The 23,733-nt window shown below is 42.3% G+C and overlaps 1 protein-coding gene across 2 annotated transcripts in view; it reads left to right on the top strand.

The window, feature by feature from the left end:
- CCDC88C (coiled-coil domain containing 88C) overlaps positions 1-23,056 on the top strand; it is a 147,233-nt gene extending 124,177 nt beyond the window's left edge. Inside the window, exons 22-31 of one of the 2 annotated variants that reach the window (XM_019552413.1) lie at positions 4,123-4,309; positions 5,114-5,259; positions 7,394-7,483; positions 8,331-8,572; positions 13,142-13,330; positions 14,293-14,361; positions 15,259-15,327; positions 18,033-18,334; positions 19,368-19,583; positions 20,953-23,056. In XM_019552413.1, coding sequence (XP_019407958.1) covers positions 4,123-4,309; positions 5,114-5,259; positions 7,394-7,483; positions 8,331-8,572; positions 13,142-13,330; positions 14,293-14,361; positions 15,259-15,327; positions 18,033-18,334; positions 19,368-19,583; positions 20,953-21,957 — 2,515 coding nt within the window. In that variant the 3' untranslated portion in view covers positions 21,958-23,056. The remainder of the gene's footprint in view (positions 1-4,122; positions 4,310-5,113; positions 5,260-7,393; positions 7,484-8,330; positions 8,573-13,141; positions 13,331-14,292; positions 14,362-15,258; positions 15,328-18,032; positions 18,335-19,367; positions 19,584-20,952) is intronic. The other variant, XM_019552414.1, reaches the window with a different exon arrangement.
- The last annotated feature ends 677 nt before the right edge of the window (positions 23,057-23,733 follow it).

Below are 23,733 nucleotides of genomic sequence, written 5' to 3'. Positions count from 1 at the left end.
CCAATAATAGAAACTGGCTATTAAATTGATTTAATGCAGCCAACACTGACCATAACTATAAACCACATGGCCCATGTTGGGCTACCTTACTCAAGTTAATGCAGTCCCTCTGAATAAGGTATAGTAGACCCATTGCACTCAGTCTCCCTTAGTGCTGACCCTTTTTCAAGTCATGGTGAGCAGCTACATTGAATACATTTTGACTACTTCACTCTCACAGCTAAGCTGTGTCTGTCTTTCTCATTTCCAGTAAGTCCTGGTTCCTCACCAGCCTTAAATGTCTGGCAAACATCACCAAATGGGGCCTCAAGCAGTTCACCTAGAATCCCTCTGTCACCCTCTGCCTGCTGCATATGATTTAGTGTGGCCCTCCCTGCCCTCCATGAGATGAAGATGGACCAGGTTGCCCTGCACCCCATCTGCATATAAATCAGGGGTGGGCAGTTATTTCAGCTGGAGGGCCGCTTAATGCGTTTTGATGAACTGTTGAGTGCTGCAAGGGTAGCCCCACCCCTTGACAGGTGCCCTGCCCCTTGGTTGCCATCTTGTGACCAGAAGTCCTGCCCCTAACCCCTGACTTTTGCCACTGGAAGTCCCTCCCTTTCCCCCCGCAGAAGTACTCCTGCCCAGATGGCAGGGGTTGCCATCTGAACCAGAAAAAAACAAATCGTATACTATAAGTCAAATATCTACTATAACATTTCTAAATTTTATTACAAAAATATTTTTGTCATGGTTTGTATAGTGTATACAGAGGTGATTGCATAATAGGTCAAAATAAAATCTTACTCTTGTATTTTATGTGGGAGGTGTGTTGGGGGTGTGGGTTTTGAGGGGGTATGGCTGTGTGTGTGTTGGGGGGTAAGGTATGTTGCAGGGTGTGTGTATATGTGGGGAGGTTGTGAGGGCAGGGTGTAGGTGTGTGGTGTTTGTGGGGATGGGGGGGATAGGGACCCCCATATACTCCTCTCCATGGTGCACAGCCCCCAGCACCAGCAGGAGGGGGTCCTCGGGGTGCTCATGGCGCTGCTGCCTGGTGACATGCAGCTCTGGCCAGCACTGCTCATGGTGACAAGGAGTGCAGCCAGGTCAGCCCACCTCTATCGCGCAGGGCTCCCTGCGGTGGACATGCAGCTCCTGGCACTCATGTGCCACCAGGGGAAGACCTGTGCAATAGAACCGGCTGCCACCATGGAAGCAGGGAGCAGGGTCCCCCACCACTTGCAGCTGAGTCCTGGCAGCTGCACGTGGCAGGAAAGGCAGCCAGTTCCATCACGTGGGGCTTCCCCTGGTAGCACACGAGTGCTGGGAGCTGCATGTGTGCCGGTGGGAGCCCCATACAACAGAGGCAGGCTGGCCAGCCTGGCTGCACTCTGTCGCCATGTGCAGCACTGGCTGGAGCTGCACACCACTGGGCAGCAGTGCCATGAATGCCCCCACCTGTTGCTGCTGCTGCCACCACCAGCAGAGGCTGTCCACCATGGAAGGGGAAGGCATGGGTGGAGGGCCCATATCTCTCACCCTCCCTCACACTGCCCACCCGAGCTCTGTGCTTCCACCACCCCCCTGTATGGCTGGGACCTGCAGGTTGCAGCACGGAGCCAGCCTGGCACATCCCAGAAGGACACGGTTCCCACTCTTCAGCCAGGACCCAAATGGAGCAGCACAGAGCCAGCCTGGCCCAGCCTGGTGGCACACTAGAGTGCTAGAAGCTGTGGAAAATCCCGTGTCTTCAGGCTGGGCTGACTCTGTGCCTCCATGTGGTGCTCCTGGCACTCTAGCCAGAAGCAGCATGTAGAGGCATAGAGCCAGAGTCGTGCAAGCCCCATAGAGTGGGTCAGTCACCAGCAGTGTCCGTGTTCCCCCCCCAGCCTGTTCTTACCTAAATTTCCACTCTTGTATGGAGGGAGGGCAGGGGAACAGCCATAGGGTCACCAGGGCAGGAGCCTCTGCTAGGCAGAAGCTTCCAGTCTCCAGAAGCTGGTGGGGCTGGGATGGGGCAGGGCAGGTTGGGGGTGGGGGTGCTAATTAGCAAATGGTTCCTTTTGTGGGAGGTATCTGGAATACACACATCCCAGAAGTGCTGAGCTGTGGAGCCACCATGGCTTGAAACACTGTTGACTCTACTGGGGCCCAGCCCAGTGAACTGTATGGAAAATCATGAGCCTTTTAGCTTTTAACTAATATCATATATAGTACAAACTGTGCATAAGTAGGTACAAAAGTGCTGCTTAAAAGTGTATATATGGATTACTTGTGCTAAAACTTGCAGCAGTTTCCGAAAAGGTAAAATCAATTCTGGATGAACTAAGTCTGTGGGTGCTTGTAGTACAAAGTCATTTTTAAATTTGCTCCTCATTTCCATGTGCTCAAGGAGAGCAGGGTCTGAGAGTAAGGGTGGGGAAAGGACTGCAGGGGGAAGAAGTGTGGAGTGGCGCAGAGAACAGGAAGGCTACCTGACCTTCCAGATTCATGTTCCCTGTTAGTAGCGGGAGGGGGACAAATTCAAAGTAGACTCCAATAATTAGATTCTATACCTGGGAAATTATAGCAAATTTATAAATTTTCCATATAAGGAACCTAATTACTGGGGGGAGTGGTCATCTTAGATTCAGGATCATCTCATATTCAAGTAATTATGGCATTAAAATTTCTGGGGGAAAATACCCATTTGGTTTTAACATCTCTGAAGATTGTGAATAAAAATTCAATATTGCTTACCTCAAACTTAAAAAAAAAATAACAAGTCAGGTGCCTCAAAATCATGAACTTGGCTTAAATTGTGAAAGATTCTTAAAACAGGTTTTAATGGGGTTTTCTTTGGGTTTTCTTATTGGTTTGTTTTTGGTTTTTTGCCTTTTAGTTTCTGAACCTTTTAGGTGCCCTCTGGTCACATTGTTTAAGGTTTTCATGCAATCACTTGGGTCACAAGCTGGGACTTCTAAGCAGCTTTAAGTGTCTCAAGACTTACAATAGGATTGTGACAATTGGCAATTCTGGAAATTATTTCTATCAAAATAACCAACTTTTTCTCTTTTAAATTATAGCTATATTACTTCTGACTTTTTTCCAGGTGTGGACATTTTAAGTTCTTCTCTACTGCTTTTTAACTTATAATACCCTATGCAGATGAGCAACATTCAAGGCTTAATTACAAGGACTGGGCACAGTTTAAAAGTCAATGGTCTGTACAACCACCAGGCACATTTTAAGCCATGTTGAAACACCACTTATGGACACACCTCTGAGAAAATTTAGACAGCACAGTGGTAAAAATGTCTCAGACTAGTGTAGACTTGCACGCCTGTCGTTGCTCTAAATAGTTCACAGCATAATGATGGGAAAATTTTAAAGGACTTTGTATAAGTCAAGCCAGAGAATCTTTTTAACTAAAGCCCTCTTAGACAGAATTGAAAAATCAAGCCTAGTTTACGTTCTGTCATAGAGGTGTCCTTCTTCAGTTTTGACTGTAATGCAGCTGAGTTCATTACTGTTCTGCCAGCCAGGACAGTTCGTTACTGTTCAGCTCTGGGTTTTCATCTTGCTATTGACAGGACTTTGGACAGATTACCCAAAATATTAACTGCAGAGAATTGAGAGAAAAATGAAAGTATTCAGCAACAGTTTGAGAATGTGTTCATTTTTATTTTAAGTCTTCCAAAAATGGCATATATTTTAGATAGTTTTGGCTTTACACTGGCTTAAATAAAGTACTACAAGTTGTCTAGTTTATTGAAATATTGCAATGCCCATAAATAACAGTGTACAATAACATCATTTCATGCAAGAGAAAACTGCCAGTGAATATTCCTCAGTTGTGCGAAGCAGAGTTGATTTTATATCAGAAAACCTTTAAATATATGCTACCATGGAAACTATTTGCATATCCTAAATACCAAGGAAGTGCTAAGTATTATATTCTGAACTTTTTTCCTTCTAGTTCTTTTTGAGAAATGGAACATTTTATAATGCTGTTTTTGTACTTTACATATAAAGAGTATTTGAAAATTGGTTTTGACAGATACAGGTTATATTTAATAATAGTTGCTCAGCGCACCAAGAGAGGGCCTTTTTGCTGTTATGAAGTAGAACTTAAAAGCTCTCTGGCTCCTTCACTTTTAGGATAAATTTCTTGCATAACCAACTAAAGGTAGAATATGAGGGGCTGCATACACACACAAAGGAGCTTAAGACATCATTGAACAATTCCCAGCTAGAGCTAAATCGTTGGCAAGCTCGCTATGATGAACTGAAGGAACAGCATCAGTCCATGGACATCTCCTTGACCAAGCTGGATAACCACTGTGAGGTGAGCATCTAGAGAGAGCTTTCACATCTGAGATGGGGACAAATTTTCCAAAAAGGCATCTGCTGTCTTGTTTTATAAGTTAGAGTATCTCAGCCCTCTTGAAAAAATAGTTTTTACACTGTGGACAGCAGAACAAAATTGCTTTATTATTAATGGAAATGGAAGCTGGATTTCACAATTCAGCTGACCATAGTGAGCTCCTGCACAGGTCATCTGTATAATTATTTTTTAAGCAGACGCATCAAAGAGGTGCAATATCTTTAGGGTGGAAGATTTGGTGACACTGCACTAAGCAGCAGGAAGTTTGCACTATGTATGATGGGTCACTGTTATGTGGGTAGATTCAAAAAAGAAGGAAAAGGATTAATAAACCCCTTAAATATGCACATTCTTGAATTATTTGGAAGAAGAGGAATCTTCTGATTTCCCGAACAAGCCTCCCCACTACATTGTCTTTCTACTTCTCCCTGTGATACATGACACAAGTGTGATCATGAGGATTAGTGCTTGTGGTCAGATCTGCAAAAGTAGTTGGGTGTCTCATTGCCACTAAGGACAAAGCGAATTAGAAGCAGCTAATGCCATTTTTTGTCATAGAGTGCCATGAACCAAGTTTAATGCAGGAATAAGTAGGTGAAGCTTTTTGTCTTATGTTAGAAAGTAGGTCTCACTAGGAGATTCTGATGCCTGTATGAGTCTTTTAATATATTAAATCTTTACCCTGGGTATTTGTGCTAGTTTAAATGTATTCACAGGGAAGCACAATGCAAATAGGCACATTTACCTGTTTTATCTTTTGACTAGCTGCTTGCCCGTCTGAAGGGAAATCTGGAAGAAGAGAACCATCATCTCCTGAGCCAGATCCAAATGCTGAGTCAGCAGAACCAAATGCTACTGGAACAAAACATGGAAAGTAAGGAACAGTATCATGAAGAGCAGAAGCAATACATGTAAGAAACTGAAGTTTTGCCATATCAGTTGCGATATCTGGGATAATTGGATAGGCAAGGAAGGGCATGTTGAATGTGAAAGCTTCCAACAGTATCATGAAGAAGCAGAAAGACAGAGTGCAGTGGTGGGCCCGTTACCTTTCCCAGGCTACTGAGAGCGTTTAAAAAGAATAAGAAGATTGTAGAGAAGCTAAGTGGATTCTCTGTGTGCATTTATCACAAGTGACATTGAGGAGACCAATGTTTTTGAGGGGAAACGGTGAGGCATTGAGGTTAATTGTGGCCTGAAAATAAGATGTGACTCTAACTGATAAAACAGCGGAAGTCCAGAGTTCTAAAGGAACTTAAAAGAGGAGGAAGTGGCTAATTTGCTGACAAAAATCGGCATTCTCATTACAATGACTGCTTCTTGAGAAGTTAGGTGACTAGCAGTTGCATAATCTTCCAGCTTCCAGAAAGGGTTATTTTCAACTAAACCACATTTAAAAGGCAAAACAACTTATCTCAGGATCTGCCACTCAGCAGGGTTTATTGAATCACAGCATCACAATAAGGCAGATACACTTCTTTTGGTTCAGATGGTAGCTCATTTGAGGTGAACGCAGCTTGTCTAAGTATAACATTGCCTAGCACCATAATTGATCAGTCTTGTTCACAGCAGGTTGTGTTACCACAGGTATCTAGCACAATATTTTTCTAAAGCAGTAGGAGCCAACTTTTTTGGCAGGAGAGCCACAAATTATCCTGCACCTTCTTTAAGTGCCACTCTGATCCCTTTCCTCTGCTGATCTGATGCGCTGCCTTCTGCTCCCTCCCCTATCTACCACCATGCTGCTTGTCCCATCCCCCATCCTGCATGCCACACACAGGCTCCCCATGCCATGGGTTAGCTACCCTTGTTCTAAAGGATACAAAATTTCTAAGGTGACCAAGTACTTCATCTAGTTTGCTCGTCTCCCCTTCAAATAGGCTAGTCCATTAAATTAATGCTTTTTGTTTCCATTTATTGTACCTTTACAGAAAAACCTGTCTTCACAGGGCTGTGCGAGCTCTCCTACAGTACTACAGTACAGTCAAGAAACAAAATGTATTCTTGAGCCCTAGAATTAAAGTTTTATGAGCTAGAATCATGGAATCACTGCCTGAGCTTTATTTCAAGACTAGTAAAATGTTTACGATTTTATTACAAAATAGCTAAATAATTTGTCAAGAATAAAAGTCGACGTTGTAGAAAGAAGGGTCATTCCTGTTGATATGCTGGCATTCTGAAAGACTGTCTCAATAAAATAGTAGCTAAAGATGCAGTAGAAATAATTTATTCTCTCATGAAGAATTGAGAAGATGTAGTTTTGGGGTGAGAAGTGAAATTCTGTCCAGAGTTTCTCTTCCTAAGACAGAGAAAAAAAAGAACAGGAGTAAATTAGTAAATTTACGTTTTTTCCCTAAAATGTTTCAGACTGAGGTTATTTAAGGATCCCAGGACCAGTATAATTCAGTAGCAATCTCCAAAAAAAGGATGAGCAGTCAGGTGGGCAGAGTTGCAGATGACACAGAGCTGTGTACGTTAGTCAAATGCGAGGTAGATTCCCCTTCAATTCCAACAGCCAAGAACGTTCCCTTCCAAACGTAACGCTCTATTGGCAAACAGGTTTTGCAAGAAAACATTGGTGTTTCTTCCCCTCAATCAACTTGTTGTATGGCTAGGATTTTCTCCGTGTTAATAAATTGCATAGGCTGATCCATGGGAGGCTGGAGCCTTCTTTGAGGCCCTGAACTGCCCCCAGCAGCTCTCACCCCTATACTCCTTGGCAGTAGGATTCTCTGATATTGTGAAAACAAGGCGTATTGTAATCTCTCAGCACTCTGTTTCCTATCTTCTATTTATGAAAAGAGACTAGTAAACCCTCTTTTTATGCCAACTATGTACAATCGAAGTGATAGTGATGTTAAGAGATGTTTACATTTATTTTTCTGGGTTGTTGAGGAGTAAGATAGAGGTAAATAATTACTTCTGCACTACAGAAAGCTGTTTGACCCATACAGTTCTAGCCTGTGAGATCTCTTTTGTCCCTGGGTGTCTGTTGGCCTTCTATTTTGTAGGTATTTTTCAGTATCTATGTTTTTATTTTCACAGTGATAAATTAAATGCTTTGAGGCGACACAAAGAAAAACTAGAGGAAAAAATAATGGATCAGTACAAGTTTTATGATCCTGCTCCAAAAAAGTAAGTCCTCTTCAGTTTCAGTGCTGCTATTACAATACAAAATCTTGGAGAGAAAGGGGGCAAAACCCCTTGACAACTTGTCTGGAAGTGTAAAGGAGGGAGGTGATCCATCTGATTCTGATCAGTTTGGAGTTATGTCACCTTTTTGTTAATATTGTGATATAAACTGTCAGTTTTTCAAATCCTTCCCTGGAATTCTAGCAGGGATGTCGGATGTGAGGGCCGGCTGATCAGTGAATGGTCACTAATCTGGTCTGTCAAGCCAGCAGGGAGAGCTTAATCCACATCCAGCATTTACAAAGCTGTCTCTGTCTGGTTTTGGAACATGCTCTTCCTAACTGGCACTGAATTGGCATCACAGACAGGCCCTAAACAATAACTAAACAGCCGCACAGCATCCAGAGCTGCTGTTTCTATCTGGGACACACAGTCCAACATGACAGAAAGATCTCTAAAAAGGTTCAAATAAAAAAAACACCCAACAGACCCTGACCCCCACATAAATTTGTCTGACCTCTCTGATGCAGAGAAGCATATGTACTGAGTCTTAGCATCCTTTATTTCATGGCTTCTCTGTCTCTGTTTCTAGCTAGATCTCCCCTCCTATTAAAATGTATATCAGTCCATGCATAAATTTTGTTCTCTAATGGAGGGAAAAATTCGCTTTATTCAGAGCACTAGCTCTGGAGAAATATCATTTGTTGTCCATGTGTTAAGCAACAGATTAGTCAAGATTTTAAGCCTTTTAGAGATCACACTGTATCTTTATGTCTAGTTCAAAGCATGAGGTACTGAATTTAGAGCCAAATTTTTTTTATCCTTCATCCTGAATATTTGCCTCTAACAGAAAAAACCACTGGATTGGAGCCCGAGCCTTAGTAAAACTAATCAAGCCAAAGAAAGAGGCTACACGGGAGCGATTGAAATCTGCCACAGAGAGTACACCATGGCACCCTGAATCTGCAGAGACAGCAGCATCCCCTTCTGCCCCCCAGAAACTCAAGCATCAACAGGAGAGTCAAGATAATACTTCTCAAGGGTCAAACTCTATAGAGGAGAGAGACGTTCATAATGGATCTTCAAACAAAGGTAGAGAGCGTTTGGCTTAAACAGCTACTGGATGAAATAAGTCATACACTTCCCAATGTATTTGCTTAGAAGGCTTAACGGACGTAATACTTTGCTTTCCTATAATCACATAACTTAGAGTGTTAAATTCAAAGTTTTGTATTTGTTAGTTTTTTGTAACATCTTGAGTCTCGACTTTCTGTGCATATTAAATTTCACAGTTTGCCTGTATGTTTGTATGTTGACAAGCAGACATTCATTTGCAGGAGGCTTGCAAGAAAATCATGTAAGGTTGTTCAGTAAAATCAGGAAGTCAATTAACATCTGTTCCTCAGGTGACTGATATGATATTGTCTGGCACCAGCAGATGGCACCCAGGGAGCAGAAATGACAGAAGAACCAAAGAGTCTTAATTCCTACCAACAGTATTACTTGAGGGAAGATTAGGGTGTTTTATCTGGCATTGAATGATGAAATTGCTTCATGTAGAATGATTGCAGGTGATTTCTGTAGCACTGCAAAACAAGTACAGAAAATGCCAATTTGCTCTTGTTTGTGTTGGTATAGCTGAAGAATTATTTTGGACAATAAATCAAATATTCTTCGGCGTGCAGAATTTAAAGATAATTTTCACAAAATTAATTAATTGTGATCTTTATTAAAGGCAGAAAAAACTAAGCTTCACTGCTGCTCTTGAGACTGTTCCAGTCAGCCTCGCAGTAACTTTTTTGTCTTATGTAAATATTTATTTTGTCAAGAAATATCCTGTATGTGAAGATCAAATGGAGATCTCCATTAATATAAATGGGGACAGAGAAAAGTCCTTACCTCTCCCTCTGCCCCAGGCTATTCTTAAGTTACAACCCAACACAACTTCAAATACTTGTTTAAAATAGTCTGAATTGTAGCAGTGTGTACTTTCAGGAAATGTTAAATTTCTTTTGTGTGCTTCCATAGCTCTCACTGCAACAAAGAGGGAGTTCTGGGTGTGCAAGAAGTGCAGAACAAATTTATTGTTGGAAAGCACGCAGATTGTAGGATGATGAAAACCAATATAAAACCCTAAGATGAATCTAAGAAATTTGGCTACATGCATCATAGAAACAATTGAATCATGCTTTATGTAGAAATGTTATGTCTTAGATGACCTTACCAATAGTTTTAGATATGGTTGTTCATATGTGCTGTAATAAGTAATCATAAATTTAATCTTCCTAAACATTATATGTAGCAACTTAATCTTTTTTTGTGTGTTTGTGGGGTTACATTGTCGCTTAGCTGTTTCAAGACATTTTTAGTTTTATTTATAATTTTTTGTTCACTTTTTTTTTCTTCTTCTTTTTGGGATACCCTGGGTGATAACAAATTAGCTGCTCAACGCAGAAAGATTACCTTTATGAGAAGCAAAAGCAAGGACAAAGAAAAGTCTCCTAAATCTCCATCGAATCATCAATCTCTCTCTAATCGGCTGCGGTTCTGGTCTTCTTCCGACATCCCATCCTCTCCTAATGAACCTCTTTCTTTCTCGGACATGGGAGATTTCTAACACCTTTTCTTTGTCATTTTATCATACATTTCTGAAGTTTAAAACAAAAAACCCACATGCCTTAAATACACACTCACTGATACAAACACTCAGCATGTCCTTAACATCCCTCAAATACGAGTACAAATTTGCAAATGTGGACTTAATTTTTCCAGTAGAAGATGTATCATTGCACACTATGGATCCTTTCTTCAATGCAGAACACTTTTAGGGGACCTCATGACATACAGTTTACGTATGTAGAATGGCTGTGGTGCATGTTATAAGTAAGTGAAGTTGTTGTGCGCTTCAATATCTTCTTGCATTGGAGACTCGCCTCATGTCCAGTCAAATGCGGAACTAATATGCTGTTGCTATGCTTCCTACAGTGTATTAACTCTACTAAAATATGAAGCTAATAAATAAGCACTCTTTGAAATTTTTGCAATGTTCTTTGCTGCTTAGTAAAATTTCTTTTTGCCTCCAGTTTAAATATGGAGATATAATGGCAGCTACTAATGAATTAACTCTGAGCATTTTCATTCTAATTTCAGAAGTCTTTTAATTTCTTTTGTGAATATTCATTTTAAGTGAAACTTGGGGCGTGAGATTTGAGCCTCTTAGCGTTTGAGAGTTTTTGTATTAGAAGAGTTGATTCACTCTCTTGAATCAAGAGCAAAACGCAGTAGTGCCCTGAAGTCTTTATCATCCATTTGCCATTTGGTGTCTTGTGAAATTAAATAGTGGTTGTTGTCTCCCCCTTGTGTTGGAGAAGTGTCCATACTGCACAGGGCACTTTCTCTGTTGCTACTTGTTCTTTTGTGTTAATAGGGAATGTCAATCTCCAGGGCAATTAATATGGCACTTTTGAAAAGCACAGAATGAATTATTTAAAAGCAGTTGACATACTGACTTATGCCAAGTTTTAGGCCATAATTATTTTTATGGCCATTCTATAAACTTCTGAATGAAGGGAGAAAATAGAAACAGTGCAGATATTGTCACAGTGCACACATTGTATAGAAGGTATAGTTTCAAAAACTGCATTGCTCAGTTGTATCCCATTCTACTTTCTTTAATACATTTGTTGCTATTCTGTGACTGAACTAACTCTTCTTTTGTACATGCCAGCTATTTGTTTTGACCTCCTTGCTCTGCTTTGGTTGCAGCATTAATTAATTATATTTCATTTAGAAAACTGTGAAAAACTAGAATCCTGCTTCTCATCAAGGCTGTTCCTAAAATTAAGTCTTTAACATTTCACTCTATTTTTGTGTGTGCCTTTAAGCCATGTATACTGATTAGGCTAATTTGTTTTTCTAATGCATTTTACCTTATCACCAGGAAGCATAGTGCATATCCGTTTAGGTGTGTTTAATGTATTAGAAAGCCACATATGTTGTCAAGACAAGATCCTGAGCTAATCAGAAATCTTAATCATTTCAAAATGAATGCATTGAAGGAGGAGAGCGTAATTCCTGTAAAGAGTTTAAGTTTTTTATCATAGTAAAAAAAAATTTTATATTGAGAGGTTATTTTAGTGTGAATCCTGCTAAATAACTTCCAAATCGGAACTTTGTTTTAAATAAGACTTGGACTTTGTCAAAGTACTCAATCCTTGTTCTCTTTTTATACTGAACCACCTATTTATAAAACATGTCTTAAGGCTGGGATGTCTGACTCCTCTGGCCTGCACAAAGCTGGTCAGTGGGCTGGATTGGGCTCACAGACTGGCTCTGCATGCTGGATCCAGTGTGGACCCTGGAATGGGTATTGTGTGTCATGCATGTCCCTGAGCAGCTGGTCCAGGATCATGTAACATGTGGCACCTGCCCCAGGACCATGCTGCATGTGGCGCCTACTCAAGAAACTCTGGGCATGTGTACATGTGCATTAACACACTTTTTAGTTGATGCACATTAAATCTAGTATCACCATTGTGAGGTACTAGGAAAATGCACATTAACCTGTCTTAATGTGTATTAACTAAATAGCAATGGGCACTTTTACATGTGCTCTGGAGGTGGGCAGCATTTTAATTCAAGTGGTTCTGAGAGCCGCTGTAATTAAAGCACCACCACATCTTGTGTATTAGCGGTCCCCATGCTTAAAAATGATGGCGGGGGTGCTTGTATTAAAGCTTGTTGCATGAGCTTTAGTTCAAGTGCCCCACTCCACCATATTTTAAGTGTGAGGACACTGATATACAAGACATTGGAGGCTGCTGGAGCACAGTAATTGCCATACTTCAGCAGACTCTATTAACTGAGTCTGCTTCAACGTGCTGGAATTCCAGCACATCGGAGCAGCCTCCATGCCCATGTACAGATGCTCACTGTTTTTAGTGATGCTTAATGCATATTAGCCTGTTTTAATGAGCATTAACTAACTAGCATTTTTAGTGATGCTTTAATGCGCATTAAAATAAGGTGTAATGCCCATTAAAGTGCACGTGTAGATGTGCCCTCTGCCACTGCACCTGCTTCAGTGTAGGTCTGCTCCATGCTGGATCCAGCAGATGTCCTCGAGTAGCTGGTGTGGGCACCGTGTACATCAAGGTCACCCTTTGCTGCCCATTCTGGGACAGTTTCTGCTCACAGCCTGGAGCAGATGCACAGTCTCAGAGTGGTTGGGGTAGGTGCCATGTGCACTGCAGTCCCAAAGCACATGGCTCTACAGGTCAAAGCTTTGACACCTCTTCTTTAAGGCAGTAGTCCTAAAGGGCTGTTACATCTCAACTTGGTTTTTTTTTCCTGTTTTCATGTCTTTGCCCTTTTTTCTGTTTCTTTCACAATACCTTTATGTGTATACAAAAAAAAAACCCCAAAAAAACCTTCCTACAGTCTCTAAAGCAGCCCTAGTCATTCCTTTGCTTCCTTGGCAGCCCACACAATTGCAAAATCAGCTGCATAAATCTCTTACCAGTTCTGAACTATTTATTAAAAAGCTTGCAGAACCAGCGCCTTGTTGTGTGCATTTTGTGCCTGCTAGTTCTGTGTGTATAGAATTGGATAGATACATATCCAGTGAGGTTGCCTGATTCTTTATTCCTCTCCTTTCCTTAGTATTAATAGATCTAAAGCAAAAAAGAATTTCCCAACATGGAGGCAGCAACGATAATGTTGAAATTTCAGCAGACCCTGCTACTAGGCACTGTGGCATGGAGCTGGGTGCCAGGACTAACTCTGCCTCAGCTATCCACTTGACCGCTTCAGGTTCTGCTTCCGCATCCAGGCTCCAAAGCAGACTCAAAGGTGTGTGGTGCATTCTGGTATCTGTAACTTGTACAGCACTCAGTTTTCAGTCCCTGATTCCATGCAATGTGATCCTCAGTCATAACAGGAACTGAGTCCCCTATACAAAAGCTGTACACATACATGACTCCAATACTGATCTGTATACCTGTCAGAGGCTCAGCAAGCTAATTAAGTGCTGGTGGGCTGGGTGGGGACTGAGAGGGAGGGGGACACAGACAGATGGATGTTCCCATCTACTGTAGACCTGGGGCATGGGTGAGTAGAAGGGAAGGCAAACTTTCCCTGTGACAGCATCAGCTCCACTCTGGCAGCTACAGTCATATGGTGAGGCCCCCTGGGAGCCAACCCTATTGCCCTGTTCACTGCCCCCCAGCCCCACCTTTTCCCTTCTGCATGCATACAGATTGAACCACAGGGCTATGCTGGTTCTGGAAAAAGCTTCTCTGGGGTAGAGATGCAGAGAGGCAAGCACTCGCTCAACTTGTTTTCCACTTCCCAAATGCACTGCTTAGTATGGCACTGCCCTGCCTGGCTCATCTGTCTGGGCAGGTGCAATGCAGGGTTTCCTCTGCCATGACAAAGACTCCTGGGGGTGATTCTGGCACCTTTTCCTATTCAGTGCCTGGAGTTGGTGCCCTGCTCACCCTGCCCTAGTTACACTGTTGACACACAAAGCATATTAGTCCCTTGATATTATTAGGCTTCTTTACACCTGCAGAACTCTCAGTGTAGAATGTCATGTAACTCTGGTCATTCATCTGAGTGGACTCCTGTATATGTGTGGCTTTGGGTCCTTTGCTCAAAATGGTGTCCTTAAATATGGCTGCTTTTCCCAGTATAAACTTTGCAAGTCCAATCCATTAGTTCTGTCGTTTATATCACAATGGTATATTTAGGGATGATCTGTGGGATTGAGTTTCCTGTGCTAAATTACCTACTAAGCATTATTGTCTTCCCAGGATGTAATTCAGAAGATAATCTTGTGGAACAATTCCCTGAGGTAGAGTTTCCCAATAGCAGACAACATGGTAAGTTGATGGACCATACATAAAATTAAAATAATCCGAATGTTGGATCTTGCTTCATTTTGTCCAAGGAAACCTCAAAGGTACTTAAAATTTAGGTTACAGAGGGCACATCTACATGTGTGATTTAATGTGCAGTAGCCTATTTTACTGCACATTAAAGCATCACGTCAAAAAAAAGTGCTAATATGCTAATGCACCATAAAAATAGGCTACTGCACATTAAGCATTATTTAAAAAGCTTGTGCTTTTGCTGCTGCATATTAGGACAGCCTAATGCACTTTGATTTAGTACCTCACATTAGAGGTACTCATTTTTAATGTGCAGTAGCAAAAAGCTCATTCATGAACATACAGACGTGGCTAGAATGAGATGGAGAATATCAGTTTCTGACATTTGCATCCGTATGTTTTATTTTTAAATTAATATTTTTTTTTAAGAAAGTGATTAGTTCCTAAAAGAAATGAAATTGAGTCCTGACTAATACAAGTTGGCTTCCACCAGCAGTACTTCAATGCATGTGGTAAAGATTTGACAGTGACTACATCTGATGTTAGTGAGCTTGGGTTTGCAAAAGTTTATGCATTTCTAATTTAGTTAGTCTGTAAAGTGCACCTGTACCCTGTCTTCTGCCTAACTTCAGACTAACATGGCTAATTTCATATCTTGGACTTTCTCATACATTATGTTTGGGCACCATTTTTCAAAAATGCACCAATGACTTGGATATGTAAGTCCTATTTTCAAAAGAGACTTAAGACACTTGTATGTCTATAACTAAATGGAAGTCACTAATACTAAAGCTTCTAGATCACTTAGAAAACTTTTTAAGATGTTGTCCTTTGTCCAAACACAAGTGTAATTTTGCACTTTTGAACTTTATCCTTGTATATTTCCAGCATCCAAGCCAAATAGTTTAGAGAGCAGTAGAAATGCATCCAGCAATAGCTCACCTCTCAATATGAAAGGTAAGATGTTTTCAGAGCAGACGTCTTCTCCAGCTAACAAGAAATTCAGATGACTTGCATCAGTGTGTTTTCTCTCTTTGCCAGCAAAATCCGGATGTCACGACTTCTGTAATCATTTTGCAATCTGATGAGCAGCCTTACCACACTGGGGCTTGACACAGGCTTTGAAATAATGATTTTTTTAAGACTAACTTTGTAATGGTGTGAATTCTAGGATAGACACTCCAGTTCTTCATTATCATAGGTCTCATGTCCTAAGGGATGAAAGGCCAATCTTAAGCTCCTTTACACAGTTCTTCTACCTTTATTCTGTCCTCTAGATTTTCTGAAATTCTGTTCTCTAACAAGCAAAAGCCCAGTAGACAGATCTGGTCTGCCAGGTTCTTCCAGATTCTGGCATTCTCATTTCCACAGCTTAGAGCAAGTCTCAGCAACTGGAAACTCATGGGCCACATGTGGTTACAGAGATTCCCTTTGCAATAGAAATGAGAGGGGTCTACATATGTGTGGGCTGCAATAGCCCTCCCACCACCACTGCCTGGATGCTGCATAGACTGCAATAGCATAATTTAGATCAGAGCTGTCCAGTTGTCCCCTGGGCTCCCACCTTGCTGTGGCTCCCCTAACATCCCAACTGCCAACATCCAGGGTTTCCGGGCTTCCCTTTCCTCCTCTGGCTTCCTTCACCTGCCCCTGAGGCTGGCACAGCACAGTCCACAGTGCTGGGGGAGCGCACAGCTGTCAGCAACCTACCAGTGTGGTACAGCAGGGAAGGCTCTCCATGAGGTAGCAGCATTATTGTGGCCCATGCAGAGCATGGCCTCCAGCTTTTTAGAAGTTGTATAGCCCTGATTTAGAGGCGCATTAGACTTCATGTAATTCACCCTGAAGGACTGGCTGTACTCACAGAAGGCAAAGGATCAAGAAAATGAGAGCTAAACTTCATGTCACCCTCATGCATCCCTGTTCCTTTCATCTGAGTGTTGCCGCATGTTCTTCAGCTGTTGTTCCAGGTCTGGTCTCCTTAAACTAAATTATCACTGCTAGTTGGAATCCAGTTGGTCAAGTACAGTAATTTTTCCTTCTTGAAGCTCTGTGACCTGATAAAGAATGTCTTGCATTCGAAAGCTTGGCTGATAGGGCTGTGCAAAGCCTCGGTAGCTGATTTGATTTGGAGGAGATTTGGCCCGCTTCAGGGACCAAATCTCCAAATTCGAATCTAATTGGGAGACCAATTAAAAGCTCCAAATTGATTCAAAGCATCCTAATTGATTCAGACAAGCTTCGGATAAGATTTGGCCACTTCAGAGATTTGGCCATAGACTAAACAGGCAGCTGACAGCTGCCTCCAGCTGGTAAATCTGTTGGTGTTGGGGGAGGGGAGAGGGAAGGGGTGTGGGGAAGGAATTGGGGCTGGGGCTGGAACAAGCTGCCCAGCTGGGGCAGGAGGAAATGTTACTCAGAGAGGAGGGCAGGGGGCATGGGATGTGGGCGCAGCAGCGCTGGGAGCGGAGGCTCTTCTTTGCTGCCAGTTGCCCAACCAAGGTGGCAGGGGGGGGGTTGCAGGCACGGCTCGCTCCAGACGCAAGAGGGCAAATGGCAGCAGAGCACGGCCCCCACTCCCAGCGCTGCCACGCCCACATCCTGTACCCTTCCATGCCAGCTGGCAAGCAGTGGCAGTGACAGGGCAGAGCCCCTGCGCCCAGCGCTGATGCAGGTGTAGTAGTGCTGGGAGCCGGGGCTACGTCCTGCTGCCGCCCAGAGCAAGCCACATCTACATGCATGTTCCCATGCTCACTGGCTCTGGCAGCAGTGATCAGGGCCTCTGAGGGCTTGTGGTAGAGTCCTCTGCACAGTGGGGGGCAGCGGAGATCATCCATGTCATGTCCCCCTTGCTGCTTGGTATCCATGCAGCAGCTGTTGCCTTGCGTGGGTGCAGCAAGGTTCGGCAGGGCACCACATGCTGTCTGGATGCTGGGGCAGCTCCAGTAGTCAGCCGGAGCCCAGCACCACTCAGCCCCAGCAGCCCCAGCTCCCAAGCAGCACACATAGGCCTGCTGAGCTGTGCTGTACCTGTGCCATTGGGCGGCTGCTGTGCAGGTGCCAGGTGAGGTGGGGGGGTGCAATCCCCGCTGCCCCGCGCACTGCCCCACACTGCTCGGGAAGCTCTGCCATGAACCCTCAGAGGCCCCCAGTCAGGGATGGGGCTGGGTAGGGCGCCCATGGGGGCTTCTCCCACAGCTCCCCCTGCCCAGGGAGAGACAGGCACAGCCAGAGGAGCCGCGGGAGATCCTGCAGGCACCCAGCTGTGCCTGCTTCTCCCCGGCCTATCTGAATCTCTGATTCTGATTTGGCCACATCAAATGGGGACAGCGAATCACCGAATTGAATCATTGTCCTCCGAATTGGCCGAATCAAAATCTGAATCGAATAGTTTCCTTTTCACACAAGCCTATTGTCTACCTCTATGCCAACTATGTAGTTGGTCCAATAAAAGATATTACCTTAAAATCCTCGCTTCTCTAAAACTCCAATTCCACAGAGTTTGGGGGATGATGAACTAATAATCATTAATTCATTTTTAACTGGACTATTCAGCAGAGAAAGGGAACTGAATCATATAGTATCTGCTTCAGTAAGGAGTTGACATTTTGCTAAAATACAGGAAAATGAGTAGTGTTAATGCTGCCTGTTCCCTTTGTCAGGTTCCTCAGACCTTCTGCATGGCAGATGCGAAAGCCTCAGCAGTGAAGACATGCTGTTAAATAGAGAGATGCCTGCATTGCCCAGAGACAGCTATCTTTGTCACTCTGCTTCTGCCATCTTGATCTCTAGTAGCCGACATGACCCCTCCCTTCACAGAAATGGCTTGATCTCTTATGATGCTCCTCAGAGAAGTTACACACCCCACCCCTGTGGTAGCAAGCAGCGCTCTGCCTCTCCTGGCAGTGAGATGGTGACTTTGCAAGAGTTCTTAGAAGAGAGTAATAGGCTATCCCCACCTACTGTAAGTAAATTAAAGCCATATCTCAGGTGCTATGGATATATTCTGAGCTAGTTTGAGGGAAGGAACAATTAAAAAAAGAAAAATATGATCATTGCTAATGACTATGGATCTCATTATAAACTGTTCATTCTTATAAAACATTTAAGTAAAGGAACCCAATTAAAAACAGGGATAATATACCATATATCCTTTATTTGTTTATATTTATGTTTGTAGCTAGAATTAATCAGTTAATAGAAATTAGGATTTGTTGTTGTTTTTTCATTAAATACTTCTTCCTGATTAAATGTTCCCACTGTTCCACCACCTTTGAATTCAGTCTAGATTTAATATTTGAACTAGTAAATGGTCCATGCAGTATTATTGAGAATTCCGCCTTAGTTGTAGAAAGCCCTCACCACAGTTCTTGGCTGCTTATTCTTTGCTGGGAAATGAAGATTGGCAGCCATTTTATTGAATTTTGAAATGTGCATCTTAAAGAGCACCTGCCCTATTGAAAAATCTCCTCCAGTTTTGCAGGAAGCTTCTATAAGGCTTTATGCAGGGGGGAGTTTCTGTTTCCCTGGATTGTACTGACTCTTTCTAAGTACTAAGTGGTGCTATTGTACTGTTGGTGAGACTCGATACTAGATTATTCCACAACGCACTGTGAAGTGTCTTGTAGGAAATAAACTATGGTTGGTAAATAGCAATTGCCTTTTATTGCTTAATGATGCTGTGCATTAGTGAGAAGCAGTGTTGCAGTACAAAGTATATTTTCAGACAAAGTTTATCATTGTCATGAATGGAACTTAAGGTTTCATCAACAGTTCCCTAGCATTACTGACACCAGAAGAGTCTCCACTTCTTATGACATCAGTTAATTCAGGGCCTTAATGGCTAAGGCAAACGTTATGAAATACCTCTTTCTCCCTTGTTTTGATTCTGTGGGGTAAATGTCTTCAGTTTAAACTCTTTCAGAGTTTGTTGTTGTCTGTATCCATCTGACCATGTCTCTGTTTTCGTTCTTTCTGTCATCCTTGTTCCTTTTCAGTGGCGACACAGCTTAAACGAGACTGAAATTATCTCGTTGCACCAATTTCTATTAGAAGCTGATGCACTGTATCCCTCTTGCCATTCCCTATGTCCTTCCCTCCATCAGGAGCCATCGCAATCAGTTGAACCACTCCTCAGTCATTCATGTCGTGACAGTGAGAGGCACAAAACAGGGAGGGGGAATAGGAGACCATCTTCACTGTATATCCCCAGGGTATCCGTCATTATCACTGTGTAACCAAAGCTCACAATTTGCTGCAGCTGGCAAGCACTTTCATGCATCTGAAAAGCTTCTTTTAGCCTAGCAACTACTTTGGTTTAAAGACTAAAATGGCCCAGTGACCTGTATTAGCTGGTCCTAGAGTACTTTTAGTGCTTGGCCTAAGCAAGTGTGTGTTAGGAGCATTATAACAATATAGTTACCCTCTAACTTTAACCTGCACACTGAAGATTTAGACTAATGTATGAATAACCTTGACTCAGCATGTGAATGAAAATGGAATGCTTCCAAATTATCAGAAGCTGCAATTTTATTGCTATTATTATTATTAATAGCCTTTGCTAGTAGTAAAATGGTTTTTCCAACGGGAAGAAAACTTCCCTGGAACTGTTGTGAAATAAATGTTAAATCTTGATGTACTTCCCAGAGAAAAGCAAACAAATTAATTGCATCAGGTTTTTTCAACACATTCTTTTGCAACTAGCATCTCCATTAACTGTTCACAGCATGTCTTGAATTAATACCTTAACAGTGATGGAGGAAGTGCTACCTATATGTTTTGCATGGGTCCATCCACATCAAGCCTTTATTTTCTTTATGACCAGGTTAATTGTCTGCCACCAAAATATTGCAGATTATTTTCGGACAGTTTTCCCTATTTCAGTATATTTAGATACAGCTTTTAATACATTCAATTTGTTGCCTTTTCCAAAATAAATAAATAGTTCAGATTAGTAATGAAATTGTTCAGTATTAACATATCACTGCTTAAAGTATTCCATTATTTGTTATTCACAGTGTACCAATGTATTGTCCACATTGTATTGTAGAAATGACAAACAAGCTACCATTTGCATGTATTTGATTGGCTAATATTAACTGAAGCAAAAAAGCTGTAGCCCAGGGTACTATTGATTTAAAAAAATAAATAAAAAAATTAACTGGTGACAATTAAACTGGCAGACAAGGCTGTCACAATCTAATTATGATCAACATGTAACTCATTGATGCAACGTTACAGACTCTATACCTTCCCCCCCACAGCGTTCCTACCTTTAGGTATAAGATACATGGTTTATGTAGGGTGTTTTGGGCCCCTCCTTTCAGGTTAGTGTTAACAAACCAATTAGTGCTTAAGCACTATGAGAGAAAAAACATTTTACACAGTACCAAGTGGCCTCCTGTACATTGATTTTGTGTTGAACCTTGGGTTGCTTGATGTATGGAATTATGTTGTGACAACCTTGAAAGGAAAAATGTTTGCTGAACAATGTGTGTCTTTCATAGCAACCAGAGTAGTGTTATTAACCTCGTGTGTGTGTGTGTGTGTGTGTGTGTGTGTGTGTGTATTTTCTCACATTAGGATACTTCCAGTAGCAGAGATGACTTGATGGGTGATTACTTTAGAAAAGCAAATGATCCCCCAGCACCTGGGAACAACCTGGTTCAGCCAGGTAGAAAGGAGGCAGCTAAGATGCCTACAAACTATGTTACACCAACTGTAAAGATGATTGTTGCCAATGAAGAAGGAAGAATAACAAAACCTGGGAACTTTGTCAAACCAAACCTTAGGCAAGCTGATCCTGAGCCTCTGGCAAACCCCCAGGGGTCTCTTACGCTTCTTCCTACATCACCATATCAACCACTCAGTGGGCCGAGGCAGATCACACAACCTCAGCCATCCGGCACTCTGAGCCGAAGGAGCACATCATTGAGCAGAGCATTTAGTCTGGCCTCTGCAGATCTCCTCCGAGCCACTGGCCCAGAGACCTACAGACAGGAGAGTCCTCAGAAGCTTGCAGGCAAGGACTGTGTCAGTCCAGCCTTGAGGGTTTCTGTGCCACCAGGCTCTCAGACTACTTCAAAAGAGAGGCCTCAGTCTGCCAAGGTTTCCAGCTCCTTGCAAAGCATTGATTCTCGCTGTCGGCAGCTGGATGTAAGACGTCTTTCCCTGGCTCCTCCAAAGGATGAGAGATCACACTCCTTCCATCCTTTTTCTTCTTCTCCCTCAGCTTCTGCCAGCAATCTGAATGTGCAGCAGCAAGAGCGAGTGTGTGCAGTGCCTGAGCAACACTATTCACCTGCACAATATACACCTGCTAAAGTCAAGCCTAAGACCTTTCCTTATTCTGGGGAGGTGGCCACTGTGACTCCTCTCAGAGCTGTCTCCAGTAATACTGAAGGTGAAATTACTGCTGGGCAAAGCGATGCCTTCCTTACCAAATGCCAGGATAAGTCTCCAGAATGCAACACTGGAACAGGGGGAACAGAGGACCACACTACAGGTGGTAGCTCTAGGAGCACTTCTGGAACTCCAGATCCCCATGGGGACCAGCAGACTGTCTGGTATGAATATGGGTGTGTGTAACCCAGGGATTCGCTGAGTAACATGCATTTTGAGCTACTGACTTTGGGGTGCACTTGCTAGTGGGCTTTGTCTGTCTAAACACTGTGCTAGGGCTAAAAAGACATTTACCTGTATGTTGGGAGCAAATAGTTGATCTGACACGCTTTCCCATTGTGGTTTTCTAATGGAGCAAATCTTTTGTGGTTGAGAGAGAAAACTGAACAGCCCGACCAAGGCCTTTCCTTTGACACAATTGTGCCTAAAACGGAGTGTAACCGCTACAAACTCCCATCAAACTACAGGCCTAATTTTCAAACATGCTGAACACTCAGAGCTCTGGTAAAAGCAATGAGTGCTCCACACTGAAAATCAAACACACAATCTCCCTGTCTCTGTACCCCTTCCCTCCTCCCCTACTAGATTCTGCATTAAAGGTAAGTTCCATGGGACAAATTTAGCTGTATTGAATTAAGCCCTCTGCCTGACAACCAGCTTGAGCCAACATTAAAGGTCATATAAAAGCCAAACTCCTCCCCAGGGAAGGAACTAGACACTTCCAAGGGCTTAAAGAAAAGCTGAAAGGCAAAAGCATGTGGCTTAGCAGTGAGTCTAATAAAAACAATTATCTTTGTAGCAGCTGTATTTTATAAATAGACTGATCAGAAAACCAGGGTCCTGTCTTAACCTTCCCCACTGGGAACTGCTAGAATACACAGAGGACAATGTAATTGCCCCACTGCCTTCACTACACATGCAGTTCAGTGGATCCTTGATTCTGAAAGTCAGATGGTGCTGTCTTTTGAAACTTGTTTTATCTTTGATACAAACACTGGAACTGATGCATCCTGTTCAGGGGGAGATGCCTTTCTAATGCCTTTCCAAGTGTGGCATCTCATGTACAAAATAGTGTGTAAATACCATGTAAATGAGTTAAGCAGTATATAGTTAAGCATTGTGTAAAGTGTATTATTAAACACTTCTTACATCCCTGTGAGTGATTGTCTACACCCTAAGTAACATGCAGGAACGAATTTTGTAAAAGAAATCCTTCCTTTTGTCTCAGAGGTTGTTGAGTATAGAAACCAAAATAATTTTATATACTCGTGAAAGAAATATACTTTAAAAAAATCTATTTATGTATCCGTTGGGAGTTCCATTGGCTGCTGATGTACAGAGGATCAAAAATGTGTCTTTTAATCTGTTCCATGTTTGTAAAGGCATTTCCGATGGAATAGGCTGAATTAAAAATTTTTTAAAGGTTTTCCTTTCCCTGGTTCCCATCTAATATAGTAAAAGATACATGTAAGCAATCAGAAATTGAAACTGATTCAGCTAAGGAGGTTTTTGTTTAGTGCATAGCAATTGCATTCTGAAAACATTTATTATAAGCAGGATTGTTTATAATAAAGATTTTAAAAATGCAAATTGGTTCTGTGTTTTTTTTCTCCATTGCAAAACCCCCATGTCCACTGGGACGGGACAGGTAGGTCTACATCTGGGAGCTTTGTTTAAGGTTATTTTAACACTGAAGATTAGCATAGTCGCTCAAATCCAAAAACAACGTTGAATTTAAGATGACTTCCCTCAGTAATTCAATTCTATGCTTGGAAAACTATAAATTTGTTATAATTTTCCATGTATTGAATCTAAGTAGTAGATCATCTCCGTAAGAACTACTTCACTTCACAGTTAGGGCGGCCGGGATCTGGAACCAACTTCCAAGGGAAGTGGTGCTGGCTCCTACCCTGGGGGTCTTTAAGAGGAGGCTTGATGCCTACCTGGCTGGGATCATTTGAG

This window comes from Crocodylus porosus, unplaced genomic scaffold, assembly GCF_001723895.1.
Source record: "Crocodylus porosus isolate Cpor-Errol unplaced genomic scaffold, CroPor_comp1, whole genome shotgun sequence".
Lineage (NCBI taxonomy): Eukaryota > Metazoa > Chordata > Crocodylia > Crocodylidae > Crocodylus > Crocodylus porosus.
This window is presented reverse-complemented; position numbering and strand designations above follow the sequence as displayed.